General features: G+C 40.6%; 1 protein-coding gene across 1 annotated transcript in view; it reads right to left on the reverse strand.

The window, feature by feature from the left end:
• Positions 1–4,783: 4,783 nt before the first annotated feature.
• Positions 4,784–17,047, reverse strand: part of PEPD (peptidase D) — a 194,493-nt gene continuing 182,229 nt past the window's right edge. The window contains exons 14-15 of the mRNA XM_067540055.1: positions 14,049–14,240; positions 4,784–5,449 (exon numbers count right to left, since the gene is read on the reverse strand). Of these exons, the coding sequence (XP_067396156.1) occupies positions 5,303–5,449; positions 14,049–14,240 (339 nt within the window). The 3' untranslated portion in view covers positions 4,784–5,302. The remainder of the gene's footprint in view (positions 5,450–14,048; positions 14,241–17,047) is intronic.

Genomic DNA, 17,047 nt, shown 5'->3' on the forward strand with positions numbered 1-17,047 from the left:
AATTACACTGGTGTGAAATAAGAAAAAGGCCCTTTACAGTCATATTGATTGTGCTAAGCACTATGAAACTCATTACTCTAATTCTGAAGACAATTGCAAAGCAAAGTTCCTTCCTTCTCCCACTGCCATGTAATTTAAAAAGCAATATTATATAGTTTGTATTGCAGAAGCACTTAAGAGCTCCAGTCATGGACCAGGCTCCTAAAGTATAGAATAGAATGATCATACATTTAATCTATGTAAAAGCCTTGTTCAGCTAGATGGTATGGTGATTCCCAGAGAGAAGAGCTGTCTATGTGTTACGTACATAGACAAAGGAATACGCCATTCTTTTTGACTGAGGTTCTTGTATCCTGCCTTTTCCTAGCCAGCTGATGAGCTAATACTTGACTCAGAAAGGTGTTAAGCAGGAGATCCTGCAGTCTAGCTGTGATTCTTCCCCACAACCAAAATTCATTATTTTTGCCCTTCCCCTTTTCTACCATCTGCTACTGTTCTCCGTATCACAGAAACTGGAGCCTAAGCATCTGAGTGGCCTCTTACCTGCGTACAGAGCCCTTGCCTGCCATCTCTCCTTCAATAAACAAGGCTGGACAGAGTTTCATTAATTCAGTGGGGTGTTCACCACAGGCATTGCTACTTCATGATACTCACCCTCTCTTCTGCCTCTAGGATCCAGCATCTAGCTATTTAAATTATAGTGCAAAAGAGACAGTATTTCAGCCTTTAAAAACCCCCAACCACACTCTCCAAACTCAAGCAGGACAATCTAATGAGATGTGCACTCTGAGAGCTAACAATGTGGATGCCAATTCCTTCTAGTTCAAAATAATTAAAACCACTAATAAAGGGTTGAAAAGTAATTTGTTTGCAGAGAGAGTTTGTGTGCTTGCTTTGCTTGACTAGAGAAGTGCCCAGGCTGCAGTGTATCATTTTAAATACACAAACCCATTGACCCAAGAGACTATAAAGGCTCATTATTTTAAATTACATGTAATTGGGGGGGGATCAGTTTCAAGAGAGAGAGTGTGTTCAATCTATTGTTAAATAAATAATAAACAATTATTGTCAAAGGAATAGTAGCACTGACCTTGAATCCACCAAAGGATAGTCACAGGCAAGGTTTTACTTAACTTGCCCCTCAGCTGTTACAGCACAGACTGCATCAATCTTACTTCTCTTCCTAGGAAACCTGTGGTCCCATGGCGGTAATGTAAGGCACAGTGGATTACTTCTACTTATTACTTCTACCCATACAGGTACTTATTTTCACTTCTTCCTCAGTAATTGGTGGGATGAAGATGCTTTTAAACTGGAAATTTCAGCGTGTACCTATTTCAAGGGAGTTTCTTTTTCAGATTCATTTTGGATTTTATGCATTATTTATTCATGCTGATTATACAAGATACGCATATCTCACCTGCATATATAGCGACCTCTGAGCCAGGCTCCATGCACTCTGCAGCAAGCTTGACATAAATTTTGTAGCAAAATCCTCTGCATTCCTCTGTTTGTACAGCATCTAGTACAGTGGGACTCTTCGGCAATACTGAAGTACAACAGATTTCAAAGTTCACATCCCACTGATCTGGTTGGCGCACTGCATACCTCCCTTAAGGTGCTTTTTTCAGGCTGGTTGTAGACTCAGGTTTGTTCCAAATTAAGACTTGCTAATGTAAGGCCTGCTCTACACACAGCTTTTGTAGCAGTATAACTGTGTCCAATTAGAGGTGAGATCTTTTACCAGAATAGTTACATTGGTACAACCCCTAGAGTGGATGCAGTTAGAAGAGGATAAAGATGCCTTACACTGATGTATCTTATTCCCTTTCTTATTATGATGCTATACTGGTATAACTGTATGTACATTAAAGGGGCTTGTACCATGTTAACTATCCCAGGAGAGATAGTGTGCTATAATCTGCGTGTGTAGATAAGGCCTAATGTCCATACAAGGGCATTGCACCAATTTAACTAAATCAGGTCAGGTCTGGTCTACACAAACTTGAACTGAAATAACTAAATGGGTTTTAATTCACTCCTTTAATGATGTCAGTGAAAGTCTGTGTAGCCTTGTCCATTATAGGGGGAAAATGTATTTGCAAAAACGTGCTCGCTAATACACTTGAAAACCCTAAGAGAGACAAAGTAAGCTGTAGTTATAACCTATCCCCTCAACCAGCTACCACATTTAAAACATTAGCGATCATATTTAACAACCCAAACAAACCTTTCATTCCCCCATTGTGAATACTTTAGAAATAAAAGTGTCCTAGTTCCATAGCGTTTAAGTCGGAAAAAAAATCACCTTAGTCTAATTCAAAATAGGAAACTTATTCCAATACACTCACTAGCACCAAAATAACAAAAGATCTGAGCTAGTGAAAGAGATCTTTTGGTGGCAGTTTGAGTGTGGAGCTGCCCTTTGTTAAATCAGTACACTCGTGTGTGTGTGTGTGTGTGTGTGTGTGTGTGTGTGGGGGGGGGGGGGGGGGACACACACAGACACGACACCAGGCCTCGGACAGACATCTTTTCATGGGTTATACTCGGTTTATCATTGGAAGGTTTTTTTCCCCTCCCCATAACCAAGAGCTAAATACTTCGTTTTTTATAAACAAAAGCGGAGATTCTAGAGCAGAGTTCTGCAGAAAGGGGTAGATTTTATGGTGACAAAATACATGGATCCCTGACTATAAAGAGAAATTTGAGAAAACAAAACAAGTTTTAAACAAACATCTGGGACATGTTTAATAGAAGAGAAATAAATACGTCAGTTGTGAGACATTTATTGTGCTCGCTCTCTCCTTTCAGAACATTTCACAGAATTTGTTCTTTGGTACATGTTGAAGCAAAACCAGCTCTGCCTTCTACAGTATTATTTGCTCAACCTGTTCTACAGCAATAGGGACCAATGTTTGCCAAAATTAATGACGGAGGAAGGGGAAAGGGAAAACATATTAACTAAACACAGGTTATATGCTATTGAAAGAAATCCAAAACTATTTTCTAAAAACTGTAAAAAGTTACTTTCAAATAATCAAAACTATTCAACCAAAGCAAATGGAGGTTTCAAAGTGCCCAGAGCAGCAGATGAGTGTCCAGAGTAGGATTACAGAGCTGTACTTCAACTTATTCAGGGATCTAGATCCTGACAGACTGAGGCCAGGAAGTAGTAAACTGGTCAGGGTTTCTGGATGGAGAGTCTAGAATATTGTCAGACTCTCTGTTCTTGTAGCTGAAAAGTTATTGCAGTCACAAAAGATAGGGCAAGGACTAATGCAGTTACAGACAAGCCTGCCAACTGTCACAAGAAGCCCCATTGTCTCACCCCACTTCTCAGTGATGATTTAAATCAGCAGAGACGTCATTCTAGAGCTCATGAAACTTACCTTTTACACACCATATCATAGTGGAATTACCGCTACAAGATGAAAGAGTCCCCACATTTCACTATTTAGCACAATTTTGTATTTGACGGTGGGTCACCCATTGACTGAACCACAATGAATGTGGTCGTGCTCCATACAGGAACCCAATTAATATTTTCAGAAGAAATTATATCAGACCAGTCCCAGCTGCTGATGAGAGCAAAATGCAATGCAGGAGGCAGCAGAACAAAAGTGGTTTTAAATTGCACTTTCTGATCCTAAGTTGTACTGTACTGGGCTAGTGCCTTGGTATAAGTTAGGGTCTTGTTACGGAAACTGCAGATTGCTGAGGTGCCCCCTACTCCAGCCACAGGGAGATTGGTGATGTCAAGAGTTGTCATACTGGCTCCATGCCACCTGTTGAGCCATCCACATTGGGATCATCCTCTTGTGGCCAGTGGCCTGGTGCACGGTGGCTCTTCAGGTGGCCCTGAAGTCTGGAAATAGTAGACGTGAAATTGAGCATTTGATGGTTATGATACTGCTGCTGGGAAAGTTCTAAAGTGTAAAATAGGTGCTACCATTACTGGAACTAGCCTCTGTACAAGCTGAGTTTCTGAACAGATTCAAGTAATTGGGATTAATGATTTTGTTTTTATGACTTTCCAATATACTTTAGCCTTAACACCCTTTTTGGGACTAAAATAAATATTGAATGTATTCTTTATACACAACACAATAGGAGTTTTGGTGGCGCTTTGCAGACAGACTACATGCCAGGTCACTACCCAGAGGAGCCTACAGTCTGAACTGTGGTTTAGTGTATTAATAAAACAAGAGAACGTGATCTGGATTTTTTTTTTTATAATTTATAAGTAATGCCATTCTGTCAATGTGAGAAATGCACTTATTCCTTGCAGGCAATCCCGTAAATATTCACATACTGTATAAGGAAATGTTTCTCTGGAAAATGCATCTCTTACATGCAGGGAAACTCAGTTTATAATCACTATTATTACACATTTATAGAGCATCAAAGCAAATTTTACATGGATCCTCCACCATTATCAGATAGCTTTGAAAATCTCATCTGTTCTAGAGTGTATCCTCCATTGCATAACACTGAATTCCTGTAACATAAGACAGACTCTCCGTGCTGTTCAAATGGAATTTTTACAATTCCAGATCTGTACACTATAGTATCCAAGGACAGAGACAGAAAGTGATATCTCTCCCTGCCTCTGTGAGTGATGGGGATGTGGCCTGTGTATGAAGGTTCAATGCACCCAGTACCTGAAGAATAAAACCTAGTTAAAGAAGTCCCCAAATTTCCAGAGCACACAATGGGTAGGAAGCTCAGATAAAGATATGGTAATGGGAGAGGGAAAGAGTGATCAACACAAACTTATGAACAACTTTCAGGGAGGATTTTTATTAGATCTTTAATTCTGGCCACGCCATCAATATCAAGAAAAATGTAGGTGGCACTTTCTCAGCCACTCCCAATTAACAAAAAGTTATGAGATAAGTTTCCAAAATAGGGCTTCTCAGAATTTGCTTATGATTACAGTCAACATTCAGATAATACATTTGTTATTTAAAAAGAAAACATCACTGGTATAATGCACATCTGAATGAAAATCAGATGAGCAGAGATTTTAAAGCTTTAAAAATTCTGCTCTTTGTACTGCAGCATTTTTCAGTTGGCACTTTGTAATATTAATTGTTGATTGCAAGCATAAAGACTTAGACCTATTGAATGAATAGTGCTGAGCCCTTCTAATTTCATTTCTAATAAAATAATCATTCCAGCCTAATGGCTTGCCTCATTCAATTGCTTTGCATAACTGGATAAATTTTATTTTATAAGCAGGAGTGTAAAATCAGAATGATGGCTGGTTAGCAGAAGGCAGCAGCCATTGTGGAGTTTACTACTTTTGGCTGGCCAACGAGTCAAATGACTTGGTGGTGCCTTGGGCTTCTGCCATGAAAGCCTCTACTTCTTCCACAGTACGTGGGACACACGTTAGTAGCTCCATTCCATTGGCTGTCACTGCAATGTCATCCTCAATTCGTACCTGTTACAGAGAACACACAATTACTAGTACATTCTAGCACGTTGTGAGAGGCACATCAGTAAGCAATGGCAGTTGGAGTGTAAAGTGCATGTTCGACATGGCTTGCTTTAGATCCGTGTTTCTCAATGACCGGTCCACGGACCGGCACCGGTCCCTGAGATCTCCCTGACACACTATAGGAAGCCTGAGATCAACTTGACACAGTATAGGAAGTCGATCCCTGGTATCAAAAAAGTTGATAAACACTGCTTTAGATGACAAGGCTTTATGAGCACCAGAACTTCCCATTGCTATGAGAGAGGCAGAGAAGTCCATTAGGGTGGAATTTACCCCTTTGCAGGTGCCCATGCTAGTCCCTCAGGTTCACTTAAATTCCACTTAAACCCAGCAGGCAAAGCAGCCATGATGAAGGGAGCCTATCTGCACTTGGTGTGCCAGCTGCCAGCTAGGATGTACGGGGGATGGACAAGGAAGAGGCCTTATATGGATCCAATAAATCCAAACTTTCAGGCACAGGGGGCAGCAAAGGAACCAGATTAACTCTTTCCCTGGAACCTCTCCAGCACACCACCTGTTTACTCTATGCTGGTGACAGATTTGACCCTGAGTACGGTGCCATTCCAATGCTGACTTGCTTGTATCCAGAGCAACCATGTTGCTGTGCTGGATCTAGTTGGCTTTCTCCACTTTACATGACATTATCGTCTTTTTTTTTTTTTAAAGTACAATTAGCTCCACAATGAATTGTCCACAATAAATTACATGTATCTGACACCGTTGTTACTAACAAACCTCCGAACCGCTGACCTTTGAGCTGACAAAGTCTTACAGTGGCTTTTACTCCAGCATTACTTTTAAAAACACAATCATTTACATTTGAAAGTTGTGTAGAAAAGTAGCAGTTTTTTTCTTAGCATTTCCAGCTCTTGTTCTGTTAAAATGAAAAGCTTGTACTATTTTCTATTGGGCTCTAATTTCCCATCGCTTTTTACCAGGAAATATGCCTACCCAGTCATTCCTGTTATCTTATCAGAAAAACGCTAGTAAGTCACTAAGCTGCAATAAAAGCAATTTTAGTAAGGTGCCAATCCAAGGGAACACAAACCCTGGTGACTCCCTCCTTACAGTGGCTTTAATTGTTTTTGACCTCTTGACATTTTAAACTAAAACTAAAGCTGGTTTAACATTTATACTTCTGCTTGCAAAATAATCTATTTGTTCAAACAAAATGAGTTATCTAGATTTATTAAACTGTTTGATGATGTCTTTGCCAGATTATTTCTTTTACATGGTATCAAGTAAAGTGTAATATAAAGCAGAATTAAACTGTTGTTCACACATTTGATCTGGACAGCTGTAAAATCAAAGGCTGTGAATCTCCGTTTTTTACTCTGTGTTTTCTAAAAAACATACATTTGGAACTGCAGAAGGGAAGTAGATGACATGGTATGAACAAGTGCATGCATCTGAGAGAGAGATTTTATATTTCTAGAGACTTATTGTATTGATCTTGAACTGATCAATGGATCAGAAGAATAAAAAGCAAGCAAAAGAATCAAGCTTTGTCATGTCATCTTTGAAGTCGCTGGCTGGTCAAGGAATCTAGGACTGGGTGGTGGTAAAGACATGGAGCCAGTGAAGGAAATGGGAGGGGGGACTTGGAGCCAGTTGCTGGGGAGGGTGGGGGGAAGAATGGACTGATTGAACTCAGGGACTGGGACAAAGAATCAGCATGGGGGGAGGAGACTGAGCTAGGATGAGGAGCCATGGAGGAAGACCAGGTCTGAGTGCTGGCAGTGGGAGAGGGGAAGAAAGAAGGGAGGGGGAGAGAAGATTGGATGAGGAGCCAAGAGGGGGAGGCGGGGCCTGGGCAAGGAGAATGATATAGGGACAACGAACCAGGGTGGGGAAGAGACCAGACTGGGACAAGGACACGTTTGAGGGGACAGGGCAGAACAGGAGAACCTTATTTTTGGAAGTGGGGGGGAGAAGGGGGAGAGAGGAACCAGGCAGAAGAGCCGGTATGCACTAGAGAATACGCCTCTCCAGAGCCTGGAGCAGAACCCAAGATTCCCAAGTCTCACCATTCTGCTGCTGTCTGCAGGTATCAGTGAAACCTACGATCAGTTACTTTATTAGCTCAAGTGGCAGAGATCTGCGAGATTGATGAAAAGGTTGCAATGCTGCTGCTGACCCATGAGAGTGTCAATGTACCGCCACAAGATGGAATTTGGTTTCTCACACACACATGCGCGCGCGAAGGCATTAAGGTTACAAATACCAAACACAAACATTTTGTAGGTAACTGGCTTTTAGCTACAACTCTAGCTCTTGGATACACCGTACAAAATATTCCATAGGCATCTTTGGTTTTTATACACATAATGACTTGTTTCAGAAACATTTCTGGAGTGGCAAAGTGACCAGTAATGTAGTCATTGTCCTTCAAACACCACTCTCCTATCAAGTGTGGTGGCATGGCCTATTTAGATAGATAAGATTGCACAATTGTGCAATTCCAGCAGCAGACCTTCACAGAGCTTGACTCAACAGACCAAATCCATCTCATGGGTATAGCCAAGGACATGATGTGGGTTAAATAGTTTATCAGCTAAATGTATAACCAGCCTCATATACTATTTTCCTGACTCATTAATCTAGTAATGTGCTGCAGGCTGGATGTCCGATGTTGTCTTCCAAGAAAAGGGTGCTGTGGCACACATCTAGTTCTTTTGGCTATTAAAGGTTAAAGCTTTTGAGGGTCTAAAAACCCAGTTCGGCTCACATATACAGTTAAATGAACAGTACAGATTAACATTAGGTTAGACCCAGACATGGTTAGAAAAGTCACACGGGATACGACTGGTGGGAGTCCCGCCAGTGAAATGATGGAAGAATAGGGCCCATAGAAGCTACTCAGCAAATTAAATTAGCATAAGCACTCCAGTCAGATGAAAGGAATGGAGGGGGTCTGAGATGTCCCTCTTGAGAAGTAGGTGGACAGTGGGAAGGAGAGGGATTTTGATGCCTTCCACTGACACACATCTCCATACTTGTTATTTTTAAGGTTACATGTTGATCACAAAAAAAATGTGTATTTTCACACAAAATAGCAACGGAGCACTGAATAGTCTGCAGCAGTCATTATTCTTACAGATATAAGAACAGTCTAGTATAAAATCCTATCTGCTGAAAATCCAAAGATCCTAATGGTCACATTACTACAGTCCAGCCTCCCGTTTCCTACACACAGCCTGTTCTCATTTCAGCCACACTTTACATCAGTGGTCCATTTATATTTTATAGATAATTAATAAATTAGTAGTTGTTTGACTAAATGGTTAATACATTATTAGAGTCCATCATGTAAATTGGTTGTGTATAATCATTTTAGAATGGTTTTAGAGAAAACTGTACATTTCATCATTGCGAACGACTTTTTTATGCAAAACTTTTATAAACATGTTTTTGGGATACTATTAAACCTGCATGATGTGAAATATTAAGACGCAGGCAAGCATGATTGTGATTATAATGTATTTGATGCATTATAGTGAATTGTTTTTCAATCATTCCTAGTAATCTGTTTCATCCTGTAACATCCATTTATCACAAACAGAGGAAGAGAACTCAGTCTTATATGTAAATTAAAAATAAGTATATGACTACTACATTGCTTTGTGAACCAAATACAAAAGCAATTAAATGCCCCAATATAGGTGCAAAAAGGAAAATTTTCTGCCTTTTAATTGCACTTCATCTTTATTTCTGAATTAAACAAACACTGACATTTTGAAAAATAATACCATGACGTTGGCATGTTTTCAAGGTCATGGAATACATAAAGCTATTTAATTTTAAATGTGAACAATTTGCAAATCTAAGCAGGAAATACATTTCAAAATCCATTTAAAATTTAGTTTTATTTCAATGTTTTTACAGATGGACCCAGAGTTTATACATGTTGGTTTGGTCGCTAGCTCAATGAACAACTAATGCCGTGGAGGAATATGAAGTCTAAGCACAGACTGAAATAATAGGGTCAAAATCAGATTGAATGGTTTTACTGGGTTTTAGCGAAAACATCACAAACTGCCTAAACTGAACTGCCTAAATCAGTAATACATGTGAAAGATAAGCTCAGAGGGTAATGTTTAGAGCTAGACTAGTCAGTCTTCCACTTTCCCTTGGGGGAACCGGATACGCTTCCTGTGCGATAAAAAAGATCACAAGGGATTTTTCTAAACTGGACAATCATTTATATTATGGTAGCACAGAGGACTCAGGTGAGATCAAAGCCATGTTGTATTAGGCACTGTACAAATATACATTAAGAGACAGTCCTTGCCCCACACAGCTTACAGTCTAAATAGACAGGACAAAGGATGTGAGAAAGGGAAATCATTTTAATTTTACAGATGGGGAACTAAGGTAGAGAGAGATTAAATGACTTGCCTATGATCACACAGGAAGTCTGTGGCAGAATGAGGAATTGAACCCAGCTTTCTTGAGTCCTAGTCTAGTATTTTACATTTACGACCATCCTTACTCTCCAAACTGGTACAATTAATAATATATACTTGAACTTCTTGTCTAGCCCCAGGAAAATAGCAATGCGAATAAATCCATTTTTGACTCTATATCCCAGCCTATCACAGACCGAGCCAAATTTCAAGTCAGAGCACATTAGTTGCACCCATAAAGTGTGCATGAACCTGTCACACACACATGGATCATTTGGACACCTATGTGCACAAGTTTTGCAGGTGCAGTTTAGTCACCTACATTGGAAAACATCCAATAGGATACAAGAAACTGTGGAAGTAGAGCTCTGTGTTTTCTCTTTTCTTACTTTTCTCCTGGAGCTTTACTTGCATTCTCTCTCTGGCCAATTCTAAGCATTAGTAGTTAGAATAAAGTGCCACAAGCCTTCCTCTCCAATTCTTTCTGTTCTCAATAGTGACAAGTCTAACGAAAGCTCAATTGGGATGGGCGGGGAGGAGAGGTGGGTTGTTCCTGCATTTCTATTCTCCACCATGCTGCCTGGGAGACAGGAATTCTAAGTGGTTGGTCCTCTCCTATGGAAATTGCTCCTGCCCGAAATATGTCTGAGCCTTCAACTGATCACATTTAAAGTGTGATGAAACATGCACGGGCCAGATTTTCAACAGTGTCTACCACCTAAAAATTCCCACTGAAAAGGAGTGCTGGGTGCTGAACACTTTTGAAAGTCTGGCTGCTTATTTACTTGCTCGCTGCAGGTTCTGGAATCTCTTGTCACTTACTGGATAAGTTACCCTTTACAGCACTAAACTAAGGAATTTGGTTCCTTTTTTGGGATATTTTGCTATTCAAGTAAAGCCAGACATTATGGTGATGAGCCTCATACCTACCAATAATTGATGATAATTGTAGACAACTTTCTGAAATATTTTTAGATTGTAGAGGAGAATTCTTTTGGAATGTGTTTGGAAGAGGTATTAACTCAGCCTGGACAAATGGAAATGAACTAGAACGCAGTTACTAAGAACTAAGTAACATTAATTGTAGAGTATCTTCCATTTACCAGGAATCATGTTAAGAGCTAGAATTCTAAGGATCGTCATGTGGATTTTGATTGTATTACCTTTAAGCTTTGCTGCAAAATTCAGATGTATTTCAGTTTTAGAAACCTATTTCAATTTTTTACCTGGACAGAATTAAATGGCACCAGCTGGCTGTGTTTGTGTTGATTTTTTATATAAGCACTTTCATGTGAGGATTGGAAATTGAGGTTGGTGCTCAATCCTTCTTTGTGCACCAATCCCCTTGACAAAGCCAGTTCTTTTTGGAGGGAAACATTTACAGTTCAGCACATGAAGAGTGAGTTAGGAAACGCTGGGCTCATGGATACAAGCAGAAAATGTGTGCGCATGGGTCCTATTCTACTCCAAACACACACAATGGGAGTCCACGTATCCCCACACATGCTCTATCCTGAAGAATTAAAACGCAAACATGAGTTCCTCCTTTGGGGTGTTTGCACCAATACAATGAATAATGGGGGTTTTGGTTGAGTATTTCCAAGATAAGAGAGAGAACTGGGATTCAATCCAACTACTAAATGGCTCCCAAAGTCTGTTCTTGGGATAAATAACAAAAACCCAACCTACTTTTATGGTGGTGTTAAATTGGGAACGGGCGTCTACAATGTCTCTTTAAAACAGGTTTAAGGGTCAAATACAGTATGACATGTTCAAATTAGAAAATGCAGAGTTAAATGTGACGCACTCCTTTCATTCATCAGTATCATGCCTGGCTGGCAAGTATTGATAAAAGAAATAACAAGGTAAGATAACACCCCAAACTACCGTAGAGCATTAAACATCAGAGGGTAAAGTCCCACATCGTGTGATAAGATTGTATACTTTGGATATAGTACTTTTAAAACCAGCTGTATAGTAGATTGGATGACTCAGGGGATTGGTAATGGAATATGGAACCTTTTGTTTCTAGGTTGGTGGTTCAAATCAGATCAATAGTGGTGAAGTTATTACTAGCTGATGGCTGTTTAGTGGATTATGATAAATTAGTTGGTGGTAGCAATATAGACCACTCCTAAATCACCATCACAATGGCCACTAACTGTTATCCTAGCTGACAGTCTCAGCAGACAAGCCAAGGAGTGAATGGATTTGCAGGCTGAACTAAAAGCCTCTTCACGAATTTAGGGACATACTAACAATGCAATGTGAGGTCCCACAGGGATCAGTTCTGGATCTGGTTTTGTTCAATATCTTCATCAATGATTTATATAACGGCATAGAGAATACACTCATAAAGTGTGCAGATGATAGTAAGCTGGGAGGGGTTGTAAGTGCTTTGGAGGACAGGAATAAAATTCAAACTGATCAGGACAAACAGAAGAAATGATCTGAAGTAAATAGAATGAAATTCACGAAGGACAAATGCAAAGTGCTCCACTTAGGCAAGAACAACCAGCTGCACACGTACAAAATGGGAAACGACTGCTTAGGAAGGAGTACTGCGGAAAAGGATCTGGGGGTCATAATGGACCACAAGCTAAATAGGAGTCAACAGTGTAACACTGTTGCAAAAAAAGACAAACATCATTCTGGGATGTATTAGCAGGAGTGCTGTAAGCAAGACATGAGAAGTCATTCTTCCGCTCTACTCTGCGCTGATTAGGCCTCAACTGGAGTATTGTGTCCAGTTCTGGGCACCACATTTCAGGGAAGATGTGGACAAACTGGAAAAAGTTCAGAAAAGAGCAACAAAAATGATGACAGGTCTAAAAAACATGACCCACGTGCAAAAATGATTGAAAAAACTGGGTTGTTTAGTTTGGAAAAGAGACGACTGAGGGGGGAACGTAACAGTTTTCAAGTACATAAAAGGCTGTTACAAGAAGGAGGGAGAAAAATTGTTCTCCTTAACCTCTGAGGATAGGACAAGAAGCAATGGGCTTAAATTGCAGCAACAGAAGTTTAGGCTGGACATTAGGAAAAGCTTCCTAACTGTCAGGGTAGTTAAGCACTGGAATAAATTGCCTATGGAGATTGTGAAATCTCTGTCATTGGAGATTTTTAAGAACAGGTTGAACAAACACCTATCAGGGATGGTCTAGATAATACTTAGTCCTTCCTTGAGTGCAGGGGACTGAACTAGAAGACCTCTAACGGGTCCCTTTCAGTCCTACAATTCTAAGATTGCATTCCTATGCCTGTTTTGTGTCTTGCCTGTGGAAGATCACAGGATTTACAGTCTTCAGCGTAACAATTTGACATCTTTCAAAAATACTAATTTTGCTAATGGTTAAACGTTCTTCTAGAGTGAATTTAGTGAAAGCGAGACACGTCACAGACAGCATGGGGGAATGAGGCCCTCTGCTTATTCACATACACAGCAGCCACGAGAATGTAAATGATAATTTGGAGTCAGTAGTGGTGCAAGACTCATACTACATAGCCTATATCCTGAGACAGCCATCCTACCCCACACACACTCGCCCAGGTAGGCCTTGCAATATGGAGCCTGAATGGTCATGGTTAAACTTACATGCTCATGAAGACCCTAAGCTTCCCTGTGTAGAACCCTCACTATTCTTTGTGCACAGGTTCCATATCATGGCGACTATAATCCAGCTCAAAGGGTTCTTTCAAGTTCTTCATTAATGCCATGCTGGATTAAGGAACACAAGGCTTTCCATCCACAGCAGGAGAAGTGAACACTTCTCTCTCTGTTTCTCCTCAAGCCAGCAACAAAGTCAGCAATATGAACCTTAGTGTCTTGTTTCATAACTTATAAGAGTTTCTTTGCCTCATCCAGTAGACATGCAGCCTGTTTAGTGATGGAGGAAAGTATTTCCATCAGTGAAGAAAATGGGCCTCTGGTTAATCTGAGGTGAATTAGTTAAAGAATGAATGTGGAAAGCATGCAGTTGGTCTGCAAGACCCAACTGATAAAGTTACCTCTACAGAAGTAGTCTTCTACATAATGTATTACATTTTCTAAAACAAATTTCTTCCTGCAGATGCATTAAAAAACAAAGCAGAAAATCTGCCTGAATCATAATCTAACCCAATGAAGAGTTACTCACCCCACCAAATCTTCGAAAACGCTGCAGGACTTCATTATTGATGAAACAAGACTGGGCAGGATTATTGAGTGCTTGGTCCAACAGGTGGTCAATAAAGTAAATGCCTGGTTCAATGGTCAGCACCATGCCTTCCTTAAGAATGCGGGCAGTTCTCAAACTTTTGAGACCTGGCAGGTCAATGCGGTCAACTCCCTAGGAAAGAAGCATTTGTTTTAAATGACAGAAAAACAAATCCACAGTTAGCCTGTTATTAAAACTCTTCTGTGTTGAGTTCTCAAAGCACGTATGAAAGCCCAGAAAGCCTAGAAATGGACTAGGAAACTGAGGACTGAAACAACACAATACAACCATCTCTATCTTAACTTTCATATCCATCTGCGCTTCAAACAAATTGATTCACACCTTTAAATTCAGCTGTATAAATTGAGCTTTTTTGCACTGTGTAAATCCTGGCTTTCCATGTACTTGATATTGCACTCCGATCTTGTTTACCCCTTTAGAAAAATAAAATCTATTTGTATTATTTCTTCCCTCTGCACCGTTTCTAAGCAGTTTCCAGTGTAAAATTTTAAAATAAGTTACAAATCTTGAAACGTGCCCATTTTACAGCTGAAGGAATTGTATTAAGGATATGCAAATTATTATCTCTATTGAATGTTATTAAAACATGCGTTTATGATCTTGATTCAAAAGCAGAGTTTATAACCGTTCTCATCTTGAGTGATTTCACACCTGCGATCCTTTTGGAACTAGATTTTTTCAGATTCAGTCTTTCAAGCAACATAGTGCTGACTGATATTACTGAAAACAGTCAAAGCAATCAAGTTTTGACAAGTAAAACACTCTCTTCTTCTCAAGAGTTGGAAAATTACAATGATACATGAAGACTTGCTTAGTCAAGAAATTAGAAACATTGCAGAGACTGGTTGAGGCTATCAATCTTCCCCAAAATGTGCCAGGTATTGCAACACCTGAATAAAAAAAAAAATCCCACTCCCTTCAATTAAAACTTCAAAATCCTTTGTGACTTCAGTATGGTTTCAGCAACAAAATAGTGTGATGACCAATAAATGGCCTTGCTGTACTAAGACTGGGAGACAATCACTATTAAGCAAAGCATCTAGAATTTGTATCTGTTTTAAATACTGAAATGATCAATACATTAGTTATTTAAGATCCGCTTATAATTGCACAGAGATGGAGCATCTTTCTTTCACTGCTGTCCCCTGAACTAGGTCATCTCAGGCCTTGTCTACACTAGAAACTTTTGTCGACGCAAGTTACAGCGATGGTCAAAAAGTGCTATAATTACAACACTTGTGCCTGTCCACATGGCACTCGTTGTGTCACCAAAACGCGTCCACAGTTGGTGCTCTAGCATCGGCAGTGAGAGCAGTGCACAATAGACAGCTATCCCACTGTGCAGCTCACCACCTTGTGCCGCTAGGAGTAGTGGGAAGGCGGAGAGGAGCACACTGCATCATGGGCGCAGGCTCAACGTCCCATAATGCAATGATTTGTCCCAGCATTCCATGGGTTTCCAACTGTGTTTCGTGGCATTTTTCAACGGTCTCAGTTTCCCGAGTACCCGCCCTCTCTATCTGAAAGGACTGATCATGCACTGCTCTCCACTGTTGTCGACAGTGTTCTGAACACTTCGCAGCTGGTCATGGAGTAGATCATGAGCTCCTAATCGGAACTGGAATCTGAGGTGCCTGACCTGCTGTGTGCCAAACAAACAATGCCAGATTACTGTTTGCATTCACGGAGCATCTGCACACAGTGCACTGCCACTTTTGGGAGTGTGAAACAAGCACTGAGTGGTGGAATCGCATCGTTATGCAAGTCTGGGATGACGAGCAGTGGCTGCAGAACTTTCGAATGCGCAAAGCCACCTTCATGGAACTCTGTGCGGCGCTCACCCCCTGCCCTGCAGCGCAAGGACACCAGAATGAGCACTGCCTTCTCAGTGGAGAAGCGCGTGGCAATAGCTGTGTGGAAGCTGGCAACTCCAGACTGCTACCGATCAGTTGCTAATCAGTTTGGAGTCAGGAAGTCCACTGCTGGAACTGTGTTAAACCGCAAGCGTGCAGGGCCATCAATCGCATTCCAATTGGAAATGTGTGTGAAATAGTGGATGGTTTCGCAGAGATGGGATTCCCTAACTGTGGCAGGGTGACAGATGACACACACATCCCAATTTTGGCCCTGGACCATCTTGTGACGGAGTACATCAATAGAAAGGGGTACTTCTCTATGAGCTGCAGGCGCTTGTGGATCACTGATATCAACACGAGTTGGTCAGGGAAGGTGCATGATGCATGCATCTTCAGGAACACTGGCCTGTACAGAAAGCTGCAAGCAGGGACTTTCTTTCCAAACCAAAAGATTCCAGTGGGGGATGTTGACATACCCATAGTGGTCCTGGGAGACCCAGCCTGGATAGCAGCAAGAAGCGCTTCATAACAGGCTGAGCAAGTGCCGAATGACAGTTGAATGTGTGTTTGACAGATTAAAAACTCACTGGGAATGCCTTTATGTTAGACCTAAATGAGGAAAATATTCCCATGGTTATAGCTTCCTGCTGTGTGCTCCATCATATTTTTGAAGCTAAGGGTGACATTTGCTAGATAAACTGATGTACAGTGAAAAAAAGATGCAAAAAAACTCTGAAGGCATCATTGACACTGTTTTTGTACTTACTTTCCGCTTAAAACAAATGAGGTATGAGACATTTTCTTATTAAAAAAATCTCGTTGCTCACTGTTAAGTTCAGGCTTTACACACAGATGCTTTATCTTTCTTGCATGCAGTCAAATACTGCTTTTAATACTTCCTCCCAAAAGATGACAAATGTTTGCAATCAATATGCCCAGAGCAATTTAAAACTGCCCTGGTGGCAATATGCAAACTCGAGTTGTTTCTGACAGCAAAGCATTTCTGTGCTAAGTTCCATCCCCAGTTCTTTGGATTTTTGTAGAGGCTAGGGACATCGTTAT

Source organism: Emydura macquarii, unplaced genomic scaffold, assembly GCF_026122565.2.
Source record: "Emydura macquarii macquarii isolate MOO-44397 ecotype Brisbane River unplaced genomic scaffold, CSIRO-AGI_Emac_v2 contig_561, whole genome shotgun sequence".
In the NCBI taxonomy this organism is placed as follows: domain Eukaryota; kingdom Metazoa; phylum Chordata; order Testudines; family Chelidae; genus Emydura; species Emydura macquarii.